Below are 15385 nucleotides of genomic sequence, written 5' to 3' on the forward strand. Positions count from 1 at the left end.
CCTGTGCATTTTGGGTTTACATTTCTGAAACACTGAGCATGTGGGGTGCTGGTTGATCTTTGATAGAGGCAGGGGTCCTGGGGATTCTGTCTCTACCTGCTCTGTCTAAGCAAGCACAGAAGGGCCAGTGCATCACTGGCTCATCATTTTACTGATCCTGCGTTGGTAACATCAAGTGGTGTTCTAGTTGGTGAGTGGCAAGTGAGCAAAAATGTGGGGGTCCTTGCACTACATGTTAGGTTTATTTCTAGCACTTCTGCATGCTTCTGATCCTCTCTGTATCTTTTGAAGCTTAGGGTTGGTGGCAGCTGGGCTGACTAAGGTCAAACCTAGACATTCAGCTCCATAGGTACAAGGGCACTTCTTCCTCTTGCTAGTCCTAATATCCAGCTTTCTCCATCAGCTCATTTATCCCTTACTAGCGTAACTCATCTTTCCTGCAGTCGTTAGACCCCGTCATGCACATGTAAGATGGGCTTGGCGTGGCAGCAGTCATTCCCATAAGCCTCATAGTCTGATGGGCTTCTCTTATCTGAAGTAATCTCCTTAGTTGTCGCTTGAGTGTGTCTATTGAGGTGGGGGGTTGGGTGTCACCGTACATTAAACGGGGCAGGTTCAGCATATAGGCTTCACAGGAAGGTGTGCGGAGGTGCCTAGATAGTGTCAGTAGGAAGGGGAAGATAGCACAAAGCCGATCTTGTTGCAGACATGTGATATGTTCACGGCAACATCTTTTGGTGCTGCTTTATTAATGTGTGGACCTTAATTTAATACAGCACACGCTATATATTTTCAGAAGTTTAGCTAACAGGAGATACAACGTGTTTTGCATATTCTGTAGATCTCTGGTTTGCAGAAGCTTAAATCTGTCCCTTAGGTGCTTGGCGGTTTAGGATTTATATGCTGCACTTATTGCATATCCATGGGAATGCAATTGCAAGGAGGAGATGGCACACCACAGCCCCCTCCCCTTGCCATTAGGGGTGGGGGAAGAGTGTACAAAGCAACACTCTGGCCTTCTTATCTAAGCACTGGAGACTTTGATGAGTGTCTGTATCATTTCCGCCTGGAGGCAGCAAGATTGGGACTTAGCGGGGGTTTGGTGTTGTTTTGCATTAGGAAGCAGGACGGGCTGCTTCCTGGATCAGCTGAAAGCCTAGGTTCCCGTCCAGATGGATGCAAGCAAATGGGTCATCACAGACGCTTTAAATTTCACCCAAATCTCTGGGCATTCAAAGTTTGCACGCAACCTTGGTGGCTTGGACTCCTCATGTTGCTATTTATTTCCCCCTAACAGTTCGGGATCCAGAATTTGGGAGATCTTTGGGCAAGACTACTTGGCCAGAATATCTGTCCACCTACCCCAGCAACTGTCTGCACTGAGTGATAATAGCCCTCCAGGGTCTCAGACAGAGGTCTTTCTCACCATCTGCTGCCTTATCCTTTTTTAAAAGGATGCCAGGGATGGGACTAGATATCTTCTGCATGTAATGCATGTGCGCTGCCACTGAGCATTGGTTTTTCAGCTTGTTCTCCTAGATTTAACACAGGACCTCTCATTCCCTGAGCAAGAATAATACCTCTAGATTTTACCTACCTTTAATACCTCTAGATCAGAGGGAGGCAACATGATGCCCTCCAGGTGCTGATGGACTAGCCAGCAGGCCAGTGATCAAGAATGATGGGAATTGTAGTCCAGTAACATATGCAGAGCAGCATAGTGGGTACCTCTGCTAGAGACCTCTGCTCGCTGGATTCTTTCACACGGCTTCTGTACTTTCTGGTGCTCTGTGCAAAATAAGAATGGAAGAATGGCCACGATCTTAGACAATGGGCATTTTGCATTTCTTGGGATCGCAGCAAAAATCTTACCTTGTCACCCTCTGGGGCTAATCTTGCTTCCGAACATTAATTGCTCAGAAATGCGTCCTATCTTACTAATTGGATAAGAACAGCTTCCCCCCCTGTGTGTTAATCTGCCTTGCCAGCTAATGCCCAGTTTATTAAAAGTGAGATGAAGTTAGTATCTGGACTTCACCTTATTAGGGAACCTAGCTGTGGATTTGGCTTGTTAATTTGAGGGGAGACGTATGGAAGAGATGGCTTGGCTTGACTAATCTTGATAGTGGATCTCCAACCCCACCCAAAAGATAGAGAAGGCCATTGCCAATTCTGTGGGGCATGGATTAGGAAGTCTGAGTGTAAAAGAAAGGCCTGGAGCAGGAGTTCCATAGATCATCCATGGTCTATGAACTCCATTCAGGTGGACTATGATGTGTCTGTGGCTTTTGGATTGAATACAGGAAATGTCACATCCTCAAATTAAATATGTTGATTTTAAGTGTATTTTAATTATCTTTTATTTCTTATATTGTATTTTATTATAGTGCAGTTTTAATTCTGTGGAATTAAAATTGTAATACCATAAAATGCAATGCCGTAGTAATAAAAGAAGCAATTAAAAGCATACTTAAAAAGCAGACAGCAACTAGCACATCAACTGCTATGACAGGCCAAAAAAACAAACAAACCCATTAAGTGGTTCTGCTAGACCCTCAGCAGTTTTCAAGTGGTCTACGGGGGTGTGTGGATGGTTTGGGAACCATTGGTCCATCTGACCCCCATCCCTACCCTGCCCCAGCTGAGAGACTGGAAGGTACCTGTTGCAAGTGTAGGCTAAAACGACCGTATTTTTCGCCCTATAGGACGCACTTTTTCCCCTCCAAAAATGAAGGGGAAATGTGTGTGTGTCCTATGGGGCGAATGCAGGCTTTCGCTGAAGCCTGGAGAGCGAGAGGCGTCGGTGCGCACCGACACCTCTAGCTCTCCAGGCTCCAGGAAGCTATCCGCAAGCCTTGCGCACCCAGGGGGAGTTCCCCTGGGTGCGCAAGGCTTGCGGGCAGCAGTCTGCAGCCAGGAGCACGGGGCGCCCTCCGGAGGACGCCCTGTGCTTCGCGCAGGTGTCCGCAAGTCTTGCGCACCCGGGGGAACTCCCCCCGGGAGCGCAAGGCTTACAGGCGGCAGTCTGCAGCCCGGAGCACTGGATGCCCTCTGGAAGACGCCCCGTGCTTCGCGCAGGTGTCTGGAAGCCTTCCAAGCCCGGCAGGAGTTGCCGCCGGGCTCGCAAGGCTTGCGGATAGCACCCTGTTCTGGGGGCTGGGGTCGGGGGGAAGTTCGGGCTTCCCCCACCCCAGCCCTGCGGCTGGGGGGGGGGATTTTTTTAAATTGATTTCCCCCCCAAAAAAGAGGTGTGTCCTATGGGCCAGTGCGTCCTATAGGGCAAAAAATATGGTACATTATTGTTATTTTGACTTGTTTTGCTTGTTCAGTCCTGTACTTAACACTGTCCAGTATACATGGATAAGTTGGACATGGAAACAGTCAAATTGAGAGGAGGGCTCCGGCATTTTAAAGGCAGCAATCTCTTTTCTAGCTTTCATGCACTTTGAAGTGCTCTGAGTCAACGACAAGCACTGCTGTGGTTCTCTGTGCCGGATTGAGGCAAAGCCGATAAAAGCCTTAGAGCAGCTTGGTTAGGGCTTGAAGCATCTGGGGTCAGGATGCTGATGTGCAGGTGGGAGCTTGCTTCTACCAGTTTCTTGGAAAAAGCAAGGTAGCTGTAGGTCCAGCATATGAAAAGGCCATGTAACATTAGCTCTCTCCCACATCCAGTGCAAAGTCACCGTGACTTCCTGGGACACGGTTGCCCTGCTTTCTAGAGAGCTGTTTCTGAAAGTGTTTAGGGGGAGAGTGGAAGCCACAAAGAGGGCTGGGTGCCATTAAATCCTAGTGCAAGGCACGTAAGAGATGCATGGGTAGTTCCTTGATACAAAAGAATAATCAAAATACAGAGTAATGGAGGGTATATAGAGCTTTTTTGGCAGAATGTTTGATTCCAGGTGTAGCTCTGTTTAAGGAAATAACAAATCAATAGAGCCCCCTCGGTTTTAGAAGTTCAACACCGTTATGAAATTACTGGTGCTTGGAGCATGTTTTTAGTCCTCATGGTTGCAAAGAGAAGTTTGGAAACATGTTGGCAAAGATTGTAGAGGGGAGAGGCTACACAAGGTTGTCAAATGTCAGTGGATAGTATTTCAGCTCTCCCTTCCTGCTCTATAACTGGCTACATCAGTGGTTCTCAAAGAGTGTGGCAGGAGAGGATCACAAGTGTCGTGGATAAACCCAAGGACAATCAAAGAAACATTTAAACATTTCAATGTTACATAGTATAGTACAAGTATAATATTGAAATAATATTTTTTATTTGAAGAATATAGATAGATATCTTTTCCAAATGAGAGCAGGAGCCTCAGGTGATACTAATGACATTCCTAGTTGTGTTTTCCAGTGTATTTCTTATTTTCAAAAATTTGGCACGGCACGAGCAAATTTTTGTTATTAAAGTGTGAACCAGAGAAAAAACTTTGAGACCCTCTGGGCTGCATCCCAATTCCCAACTTCTGTCTTTGTGCCTTTTTGCCTTACATGCCTCAACCCTTGCCAACTCCTGTACCATTTTTCTTCTAAGTTAAAAGAGATCTGGTACAATCACTGAAAATTTGAATCATGAAAGCAAAATAAAGTAAGACAAAACAGCTGTACCCTGCGCTTAGAATGCAGCCATGGTTATGAGGCTATTGAAACTGTGCATAATGGCATGCACAAATCCACCCGTCCTTTGGCCAGGAAATGAGTTACTGATCTAGTTCCACCTCTGCCTTCCCCTGGCTGTAGACTATTTCTGCTCTGTAAAAGGCAGATTGTGCTGCTGTTTCCAGGTTATCCTCCCCTCCCTGCTTCCCCAAACACCTATGTAGGGCTACATTGCTCTGCTCACTCGACTGATTTCTTTCCTCTCTTACAGATCTTGGCAGCACTATGCAGCCTGATATGGAGAGGACTCGGATACGGCCCAAGAAGCCAGACAAGGCCCTGTACGTCCCCAGAGCTCTACGTGAGACTGCCAGCTCAAAAACTAGCACCTCATTAGCCACCAGACACGGGAGTGAGGGGAGCCTCTCCTGCTCCTCAGGGAAGGAGATCACCAAAGGATGTGAGGGAAGGCTGAGTCCCAGAGCTGGGAGAGGCCTGTTTCACGAGGACCGGGATGGAGTGGATGCGCCCAGAGAAGCAAGAGGAACCTCATCCCAAGGTGGGAGCTATAGCAGTGCCTTCTGCACAAGGCCAAAGGCTCGGAAAGGGTCCCAGCAGAAGGCTGAGTCACAGAGACTGCCCGCTTCCTCCAGCTTCCTAGCCACAACTCCCTCTGCACTGCCCAGCCGTCCTGCAGAGTCCTGCACTGCCCTCTCTCATACTAATCTATTGTGGAGGATGGCCGAGCTCCGGCTTCAGCCAAGGCGTAACGAGGTAGACTGCTCTTGGGAGGAGCAGCACGTGTGTCCGTCAGCAGAGCAGGACGCTTTCTCTTTGCAAAGGACTCCCCACACTGGCGTGAGCAAGCAGGCAGGAACACTCCTCACAGACCAGGTAGGGCTGAGTGAAGGGAGTGTGCAGACATCCAGCAGCGAGAGGCTCTCAGATGAGGGAGAGGTGGGTGACGGTGGCCTGTTGGCCAGCAGGGAAAGCACAATGGCGCCCGCGAGCCAAGGTGACTCAGAACCAGCTGGAGTAAGTGAGGGCGATGTGTCTGGAAGTTTAGCTGAGGGGGTTCCAGGTGGCCCAGGGGCAGATGAGGATTGCCTCTTGGCATGTGCAGGTGAGGGAGTGTCTGATCCAACAGATGCAGGCAAGGGAAACACGTTGGTTTGCCCTGAGACAGTTGAGCCTGGTGGACGTGAAGGCACCGATAAGAGCAACTCCAATCCGACAGAGATGAGTGACAGTAGCATGTTAGACTATAAGGCCAATAAAGTTCCAGATCAGACAGAGCCAAAGGAAGGCAGTGGCATCAAAGACGCAAACGGTAGTGTTGCTGCTCAGGCAGAAGCCAACGAGCAGAGCACACTAGAGCATGGTGAGGAGAATGAGAGTAGCATTCCCAGTCATGCAGTTGAACACATGTCTGATCAGATTGGAGTGAGCTTTGATAATGTGTCTGGAAACAGGGATGAGGCAGGTGGTTCAGGGGTGGGTGCAGGCTGTAACTGTTCAGATAGTGACTATGGGACAAGAGATTGTCACCCCAGTTGTGTCTTGGAGGATGAAGTGGGGCAAGGGTGTGGCAGGGAAGACGAGGAGGGAGGCAGCGTTTCCCATCATACCTGTCGGTGCAAAGGCGATGTCTCTGGGGCCGAGGCTGCACCGGCAACAGGAGAAGCGACGTTGGGCATGGGAGAGCAAAGCGCTGAAGGAAGGGAGGCTGCTGGCCAGTCACTGGGATGTGCCTCAAAGAAGGCGGCATGCAGCGCAGAGAGAGTCATGGAGGGAGCAGGAGCTCTCTCAGGGGATGCCTCAGTGCAAAAGCCAAGCCATGGGGATGTGGGCATGAGGTGGTGGCATCCGTCTGAAGCCAAGGCAGGCGAAGAAGCTGGATGGAGCGAGGAGCCTGCTGGAACCAGCATTGATCCGGCAACCGGCAATGAGGCTGACAGCGTGGCAGATGAGAGCTGGGATGCTCTGTTTAATGACGATGGTGACTGCCTGGATCCGCATTTACTGGCGGGGGTGAGTACTCTCTGTGGACTTTTCCTGGAGCTGGGTGTCATGAGACATGGTGGCGGGAGATGGTTGCATGCTGGGGAGCACGTGACACAGCCGGTTTACGGAGAATGCATTTTTAGTTTTGAGGTCCTGCATGGCTGGCTGAGCTAGTATGCCTGCAATGCCTTTATTCTGTAGCTTTGTTTGTGCTTTGTTTCTCGCCTTCTCTTTCTCTTTCAATCTCAATATTTATCCGATGCCCTTTCCCAGAAGGTCATACCATAAGCAAGAGATTTAAAATTTTCTGTTGGAAACTCCAAACCTCTATTCTTGGAGTAAACTGATTTTTACACACACACACACACACACACACACACACACACACACACCAGTTTAAATCTGTAGGTTGTCCTGATTTCAGTTTTTAGATTCCATTTATTGAAACATTTCCATTCTTTTGGAGGGAGAGGAGAGAGAAGCCACATTGGGTCTCTGTATGTACAGGGACGGGAAACTGGTGATCAGCAGAGACAGAGAGCCCGAGTTCTACTCTGTTTTTTGAGCATTTAGTACAGATTGCCTGCACACTTTGAAGCTTTTCACCAGAGGCATGGGAGCTACTAAGTTGTTTCTTTATGAAGTCATGATGAGAGTTAGAGGGTTTGGAGAAAGCTTTTGCAAAGTTAACGCATGATGATGACACTTTCTGGTTTGAGCCGATTTCTGTCCCCTTTGATGATTGTGGGGAGATGGTCGCATGTATTCTGTCATGAGGCTAGAGGAGGACTCAAAAGAAACACCACGAACGGCCTAGTAGTCCGTGGAAGTCTCCAACAGAAGTGGTGCTTGAGAAACCATTAAACAAGAGGAGCACAGCAATTGGCTTGAGAATTGCCCAACACCTTGAACTCCGCAACGCTTGCTAAACTTGGCTGACTGGATATAATAAAATGCGTAAAATAAGGCAGGCAGAAGTTCCTCTGCACGAAGCAGAGCCTTCATGATGACCACGAGGCGTGCAGAGACGTACCGTGAAGTTTCATGGAAATGGCAGGTTTTTAATTGGCTCTGGCTTGTTAGCATATCGCCCTGCAAGAATAGCGCAAAATGTGTTGCGATGAGTAGCTCAGCACGGGGAGCGTGCAGCCTTGCCTTCCGTTTATGAGGAAAGCACTGTGTCGGCTGGATGGCTGAGATCCCCTTATTAAAGCTTAAATCAATACCATAAACCCTGTACTTTTGGAGTGACACAATAGTACCTAAAGTAACAAAGTGTCCTAATATTGCTGCGATGTGCATTCAGGCCTGCTTAGGAGCCGGGGGTTGATCTGAATGGATTCGGCTTGCTAATAGCTCCGGCGAACCATTGAAATTAACTAAGCAGGCTCATTACCAAGGGTTAGCTCATAAACCATCCTAAACTCCTGGTAATGGAAGCTGTTAAAACTCCATGGGGGCAGCTTTTACAGGAAGTAGCTTTGGGTTCACTGCTGCTTATTCCAGTCAGTTAACGGCAAGGAAATGAAATCTCCCTTTCTGGCAGGTGACCGGCCAGTTGAAAGTGAGGCCGGATCGTGCAGTCGGTACACAGGCTACCCATTGCACTCCTGTGCAGAAGTGACAGCACACCAAGCAGAACTTGTCTTCATAGGTGTTGAAGGTGTAGCAGGAACAGAATTGTCTCCAAACCGATTTTGCTGCACATGTGTGGCTCAGTCTCTGTATGGTGCTGGTCTTGCATATCAAGGCGCATAGACAACCTCCATGACTCCTAGGCTCATATAAATGAATCCTGCTGCAAAGGAAAATTTTCAGGGTTTACTGGATGTTCACATGTTTCTGCAGCTACGATTCTCGGGATACTGCTGGGTGGAAATGTTTGTATCCCGAAAGACACAAGGAAAGCGGGTGTGGTGAGGAAGGAATCTAGATGATCTACTTTAGGTCTGCTTTCCTTCTTCCGTAAGGCTGGATCTGCTGCACTGGTGTCCCCAGAGGGAGAACAGTAGGGCAATAGCATGGCTGGGCTTGGACAGAAATAGAGGGGCAACCAGCAGACAAATCCTGTGGCCAGAGAGCTTCTCTGTGCTTTTGCCTCCAGTCCCAAAGGCCTGACCGCATGGATATGCCTAGTTGTGGGCATGACCTATTGGTAGCATTGTGAATTCTGCATTATGAAATCGCTTTGCTTTGTTTAAACAAACTCTGCGCCTGCTTTCATCAGAGAGCTGATACCAGTAAACTGCCTGCATTAGAAAGCACTAATTTTAGAAAAGTCAGGGATAATTTCCTTTCAATTATCTCACAAGTAACCACTTGGAGGAAGGTGTAGACTGCAGAGTTGAGAGAATGAAGGTGAGGTCTCGGGAGTCGATACTCTGGCGAAAGGCTCAGTGTTGCATTAGGGCAGGCTAAGGGGATGACTTAGGCTCTTTAGGGCGGGGTGAGGGGGGGGTCTTAATGTGGTTTACATATTTCTTAAACACAATTGCAACTGCATCTTTTGTAACAGTGCCACGCTCAGAGAACCCCAGAATTTCCATTTGCCACAGTGAGGAATGAACTTGAGCAGTTGGCTTTTAGCCATTAAAAAAAAAAATGGAGACGCAATATTGTTTTGTACTTGCGGGCAAAAAAATAAATAAATGTAGATGGTGCGGTGATGCAGAATATCATGTAATAATTGTGGAGGCATTGATTTCCCCAACCTGATGTCCTTCAGATGCTTAGAACTACAACTCCTATAAGACTCAGCCAGCGCAGGCATACTGGCTGGTGGAAGCTGTAGTTCAAAACCTTTGTGGAGCGCCAGGCCGTGTCAGCAGTCTCTTTTCACTGTACCAGAGCAAACCTTTGACTCTCCCCCTCCCACTTTGTAAACCATTTCGAGGGTCTTCTTACAATCAAGCAATACTGTCTGTGCATTTTGTTAAATAAAATATAAATAAATGTGTGTGTTCACTGAGAGCTGGGCTGCTACCCACAATGGATGTGCTCTGCCTCCGCAGTCAGAGGCAATAAAGCTTCAGAATAAACTGCAGGAGGGGAGAGTGTCCTTGTGGTTGGGTTTCCCACGAGCATCTGGTTGGCCACTGTGAGATCAGGATGCTGGACTAGATGGGCCATTGGCCTGATCCAGGAGGCTCTTTTTATGTTCTTAAGTGTATTCATTTCCCTCCTAGAATTGTAGTTTGGGCTTTTCATATTTATCTTAATGAGCACTGGGCTTGTCATATTTATCTTAATGAGCACTGAACTACGTGTGTTCGCACGAATATACTCACATATATTTTTCACCCAGTCCATTTATCAGCTATGATTCCTCCCGGCCCTAAAAAGCTGAGAACCTTGTGAAATAGCTGGACTCTCTAGAATCACATAGTTCCGACACGAGATTTACTGTCTCCTAAGAAAAATGAGTTGATATAGCTGAAGAATGCCCTGGCAAATGGGCACAGTGCTGGAAATTCACCTTGAGGAACAAAAGAGTTCTGATAATGAAAGAGAGAAGGCGGGACGATGGCTGGGACAAGGGACAGCATGAGACTTTTGTCGAGACCAATTACACAAAAGCTTGTATCGCTTTAATGAGGTACAAGATTTTGTGTGGATAAGACAGGACTTGGGTTGCCTACAGTGACAGATTCTGGGATGTGGGCTGTGCTGCTCCTCGTGCGAATATCAGCAGCAGAATTTGTGAGTGATGCCGGCCAATATCTCTAATGGAGGGTCCATCCACATTAGCAATTTCTCCTGAGCGTTTAATAATATTTACTTTGGGACATGCCCCTGCTTTGGGTCAACTTGCACCTGTCCTGCAGTAAATTGTTCCCTGGAGTGTTTTTAAAATACTACAGGAAGATCCCGTCCTTGGTGAAAATGCTTCTCCTTTAAACTATGAATGTCCCCAGAGTCTGGGTATCAGAAGATCTCCGGGCGCTGGAGAAATGTGGCAGTGAAAATTCACAGGCAAGATTCCTGCAAAGCTCAGAGTCTGGCTTCCTTTCTGCAGCTCCAGCCTAGTGACTGTGCTGATGCAGATATGCACATATCTATATCCTCCTGCTTGTGTTTTAAGAAAAGAAGAATATGGTGAGATAAAAATGGAAGGAGGGGGAAAACAGCTTGTGACTAAATAAAGCTGTTCCTCTGCTATTGCTTTCCCTGGTGAAAAACTTACTCTAGTTTCTCGTACCAAGGTCAGTATAACTCATTTCGTTGCATAGGAGGAGTGTTGCGCTGAGATTCGGGTGTGTGGAAGTGGGATTTAGAATGAGAGCGATCAGATCTTGGCATACACAAAAGAGGGTGCTTTGCATGAGTTGATGTTATGGCTTGTGTGTCGGTGCTGAGCTGCAGGTGAGATGTGTTTGCTTAATTCTCTGTGTGTAAGAGTGGAATTGGGAATAAATGCTTCTGTGCAGGCTTGCCTGGGGATCAGGGTAAGGGCTTATGTTCAGGCCCTGTGCAGATGTTTGAGAGTTGCCTTCTTCTGGCACAGGCCTTGGGCATTTCCTCACTACCTAGAAACCACTGCTGCTGGTTCCTGTTTGGGAATCTGCGAAGCCTTTTTGGAACACCCTGTTTTCAACGACTGGGGGGGGGGGTCTTGCTCTGGGGCCGGGCCCTCGATCCTCGTGGCCCTGAAGTCTAGAGTGGATTCTTTCATTTTCATTTCACAAAGTTGGAAGGGACCACCAAAAGGCTATTCAATCCATCCCTCCTGTTTCTTTTGGTCCAGTCCAACCTGTCTCCCTTCACTCAAAAGAAGAAGAAGAAGAAAATATGATCCTTCCCAAATCAGAATGAAAACTTTAACATGCAATGAAAAATGTGGAAATAATTCATTCTGTTGTTTTGAAGGCCATTACTTGTCTAGTTTGGGTGCCCAGCACTGACCAGCAACCCAGCTGTCCTTGCAGGCTGTGCACCCGAGAGGCCAATGTGTGTGCCGTGTGGTGTGCTTTTTTCAGTCATCCATGGAAAATATGCAATAGCTGGTAATACAGTGATTCTGGGAGGATTACTTTTGGTTAAACTGGCCAGTTCTGTAACTAGCCAGCCCTGTCTGCAAAAGGGAGGGATGGGCTAGAGCAGGCTGTCACGGGCACACATTTCTGCCTCTTGCCTTACACGCTTTTATCTCTATAAGGCTCCTCCAGCCTCTGCCACTGTGCTTCACTCTCCCCCGCCGCATGTTGACTGTCTTCTCCATCTCAAAAGCTGAGCGAGCGAGCGAGAGTCAGCGCAGCAGCGTGGATAAATCTTTGGAGAGCGTTGAGCCGTGGCAGACAGTCTTCATTTCCTGTGTCCTCTTGCTCCTTGCTGCCTGTGCATCCGCCGGCAGAAGCTTTCCCAGCACAGGACAACATCTGAACATTAGTGATCTCTGGGAAGGAGACTGCGAGCAGGAGGCTGGGACTGTGTTAATGCGGCACGAGGGCGCACGGTTCCTGTAAGCAACCCAAGACAGGAAGCCCATTAATGGGCTCGCTTGTCCCCTGCGCAAACCATTGCAAGCATATTTGTAAGAATGCGGTGCCGTGTTCCCCACTGCGCTGCCCTGAAACATGTGTGCACTTTGTCGCTGCAGAGCCGGCTCACATCAGTCAAGCCTGAAGTTGTGTGCAGAGACGAGCAGGCTTTGTGGGCAGGTTTGTACATGTTGTGCATTGTGCATGGATTGTCACCACCCTTGCGAGGCAGGCAGCTCCTGGCCCTCAGTGTGCCTTCTGCTGCACCCAGTGGTTTGTGAAGGTCAGGGGTGCTCATGCAGTGTGCTCTCCATCATCTCTGAAGTTCTGCCATGCCACTTAATGTTATGAGAGGCTGCTCCCTCAAGCATTTCTTGGCCAGCTCCCGCTGCGACCGAGTGTAGTTCGCTTAGGTTCCTTAACGATCAAGTTAATAGCTTGGATCCTGTTAAATCCACCGAGGCACACACTCCATCCTGTCCCTCTTGCTGCAGATCCACCTCTTCCTCCCTGATTCGCCGGCTCGTTCTTCCGTGCTCCACCCACCCACAAATTCACTTTCCCGAAGAAATTATCTGAATTGCTGTCTTTTATTGACCGAAGTAGCTGGAATTTATAGACTTTCCCTGTACAGCCGTGGCTTCTGTTGGTACAGGTACTTGGGGAAGCAGACAGAGTCTGGCTGAATTATAGACTCCCTTGCCCACAGGATGTGCGCGGAGCTGTGCTGCTTAGGGACCTAGCACAAGTGTGTTTCCCTAGGAGAGCTGCATCCAGCTTTCAGTCTCCCAGCAGCTATGATGGTTGACTTTGGGGGTAAAGGTTTGCCAAGGCACACGTATGGAGGGGAGCTGAGTGGTCAGGCTAAGCAATTCAGTGAAGGGTCGTTGTTCATTAGGCCATGATGTTGCAGACCTGGAGACATGAGATCTGCCAGCATTTCGCGGTGTTCCCAGAGGCCTGAGTCTCTTCCCTCCCCGCTTTTGCAAGGGAAGGAGCCGTGTTTGCATTTTGGCTTTTGGTTCTTGCAAATCCTCCAAGGTGGTTTACAGCTGTTAAAGTCTCGCTGCAGTTAAAACTAGTAAGCATTTAAAAAGCCAAAATAAAACATCCAGAATAGGATATACACTAAAATCCAGATGAAATAAAACCTTCTTAACTGCCCATCTAAAAGACAATGCCCACCACCATTGGAACTGCTTGTAAACAAACAAGTTGACCCTGAGTTTGCTTATTTTCTCATCCCTCCCAATCCATTTCCCTTTTGTGATGTGTCTTGAGTGCAGAGAAATCTTTGTTTAGCGACTTATAAGCTGTTCTGGGAGCTTTTTATAGCCAAAGAATGGGATGAAAATAAAAGCTCTAAATAAATAAATGCACATATGTTGTCAGTGGAATACAGAACAGGGCCTCGGAAGATGACTACAACTGATGGGCAAGTTCATGTGAGGGGAGGCAGGCCTTCATATATCCTGGCCCAAAGCCATTTAGGGCTTTATTGATAATAACCAACTCCTTGAATTGGGTCTGAAAATGAATTGAAAGCCGCTGCAATTTAAACAAGGCCAGTGTAATATGGCCAGAAAAGCAGACACTAGACATTATTCTGGCTTCAGCATTTTGCACCAGCTGTGGTTTCTGAAAAGTTTTCAAGGGCAACCTCACATCTAGAGTGTGTTAGTAATCACAGCGTAATTTGTTTCCCTTAGGAGCAGTGTGAGATCAGCCTGCTTCATTCTCCCGCTCTCTTGTTTGATTTTGGGGTGCAGGTGTGCACAGCATCCCGGGACCTGTCTCCTCCCTGAGCCTGTCTTAAAAAGAATAAAAAATCTCTGGCTGCTGTCTGTCATTATTCTCAACTGTTCCGCAATTCATATATTTTTCTGGCCCAGAGTTCACTGGGGCAATAGCTACCACAAGTAAACATGGGCCCAGGTCTTCTCCCACCTGTGTCTGAACCCAATCACCCCTTTTATTTCTGTCCCGCACTTCTTCTAGCTTCAGCTGCTTAGCCATGGGGAGTGGGGGCTGCCTCGCCTGCTCTGCAAGCTGGGTTTTTCAGCTTCCTTGGTTTGGGTGCCACCAACGCCCTTCCGCGAGCAGGCAGGAAGACTGCTGCTGGGGAGCTGGGCACCCACTCAAGCTTCCTCCCCTGAAAAGAACGAGGGAGCCTGGCGAAACGGTTAATGGGGAAAGTATGCAAGCAGCAGGAGGCACCTGATCAATAACTCCCAATCTCCCGTGGGCCATCAATCCTTCTCCGCAACACGAGCCCACGGCTTCATCAATCAGCCAGCGCGCCCGCTCCAGGGCTGCCAGAAGGGCTCAGGGGCTGAGATGCACCACGGCGCTCAGCAGTCAGAGGCAGCGCCTGGCTGTCGTTTCAGAGGTGGTGTGGGGGGGATCAGGATGAGCTCCCTGAAATGGCATTGGGGTGGGGGTGTCCACCAGTGGCCTGGGCTGCTTTGGGGGAAGGGGCAAGAGGCTGAGGGCCTTGCACTGCTGCTGCTGCAGCTCGCCACCCCTCACTGCTTTCCTCTCTCTTCCCTCCAGCTTTCTCCCCACAGACCACACCCTGCGGGGCTACAGGAACCACGCTTTGACTACTACAACTACACCCCGGCTGACTTGGACTTGAGTGACTCTGAGATGCCACACGTCATTGAGATCTACGACTTCCCAGCGGAGTTTCGCACCGAGGACCTGCTGCGCGTCTTCTGCATCTACCAGTGAGCCATTTGTCCCCGTTGTGTTGGACTAGAGGGCCCTTGTGGCTCCTTCCAACTCTGCGATTCTATGTCCCATGTCACACCTTCTCCTTGGGTGTGGATCACCCCCAGCAGGCAGGGCTGGGGGTGGTGGCTCTCTTCACCGGGAGCTTCCCCTTCCATGGCCTCCTGACTTCTGTGAGTCCTTAGACCTGGATCCAGATGTGCCCCCTGGCTCAGAGATGCAAAGGCCAGTCTTGTTCCAAAGATGCCCAGGCATGCTCTGGCATCACTACCCACCAGGCATCCTTCCAGCTCTCCCTAGCCCTGCACCCCCTCTTGAGCTCCCCTCCTCCCAGGACTGCACACAATATTTTTTTTCTTCCTCTGCACACCCCCTCCAAGAACCCATATTTCTCTTTTCTGCTCTCCAGGAAAAAAGGCTTTGACATTAAATGGGTGGATGACAAACACGCCCTGGGGATCTTCTCCAGCCCCATCACAGGTGAGGCTTGCTTTTCAGCAGGGCTTGACTGGGCAACAGGAAGCGGCTGTCTTGGTACCTGGTGGGGATGGCCTGTCTAATGCATTCACTGCCAAAGG

General features: G+C 48.8%; 1 protein-coding gene across 3 annotated transcripts in view; it reads left to right on the forward strand.

The window, feature by feature from the left end:
* The window catches only part of R3HCC1L (R3H domain and coiled-coil containing 1 like), a 38226-nt gene that overhangs the window by 17320 nt on the left and 5521 nt on the right, over window positions 1–15385 (forward strand). For 2 of the 3 annotated variants that reach the window (XM_079976559.1, XM_079976558.1), the window contains exons 2-4: window positions 4865–6624; window positions 14628–14803; window positions 15217–15287. In XM_079976559.1, coding sequence (XP_079832685.1) covers window positions 4879–6624; window positions 14628–14803; window positions 15217–15287 — 1993 coding nt within the window. In that variant the 5' untranslated portion in view covers window positions 4865–4878. The remainder of the gene's footprint in view (window positions 1–4864; window positions 6625–14627; window positions 14804–15216; window positions 15288–15385) is intronic. The other variant, XM_079976560.1, reaches the window with a different exon arrangement.

This window comes from Podarcis cretensis (genome assembly GCF_951804945.1).
Source record: "Podarcis cretensis genome assembly, chromosome: 5".
Classification (NCBI taxonomy): Eukaryota; Metazoa; Chordata; class Lepidosauria; order Squamata; family Lacertidae; genus Podarcis; species Podarcis cretensis.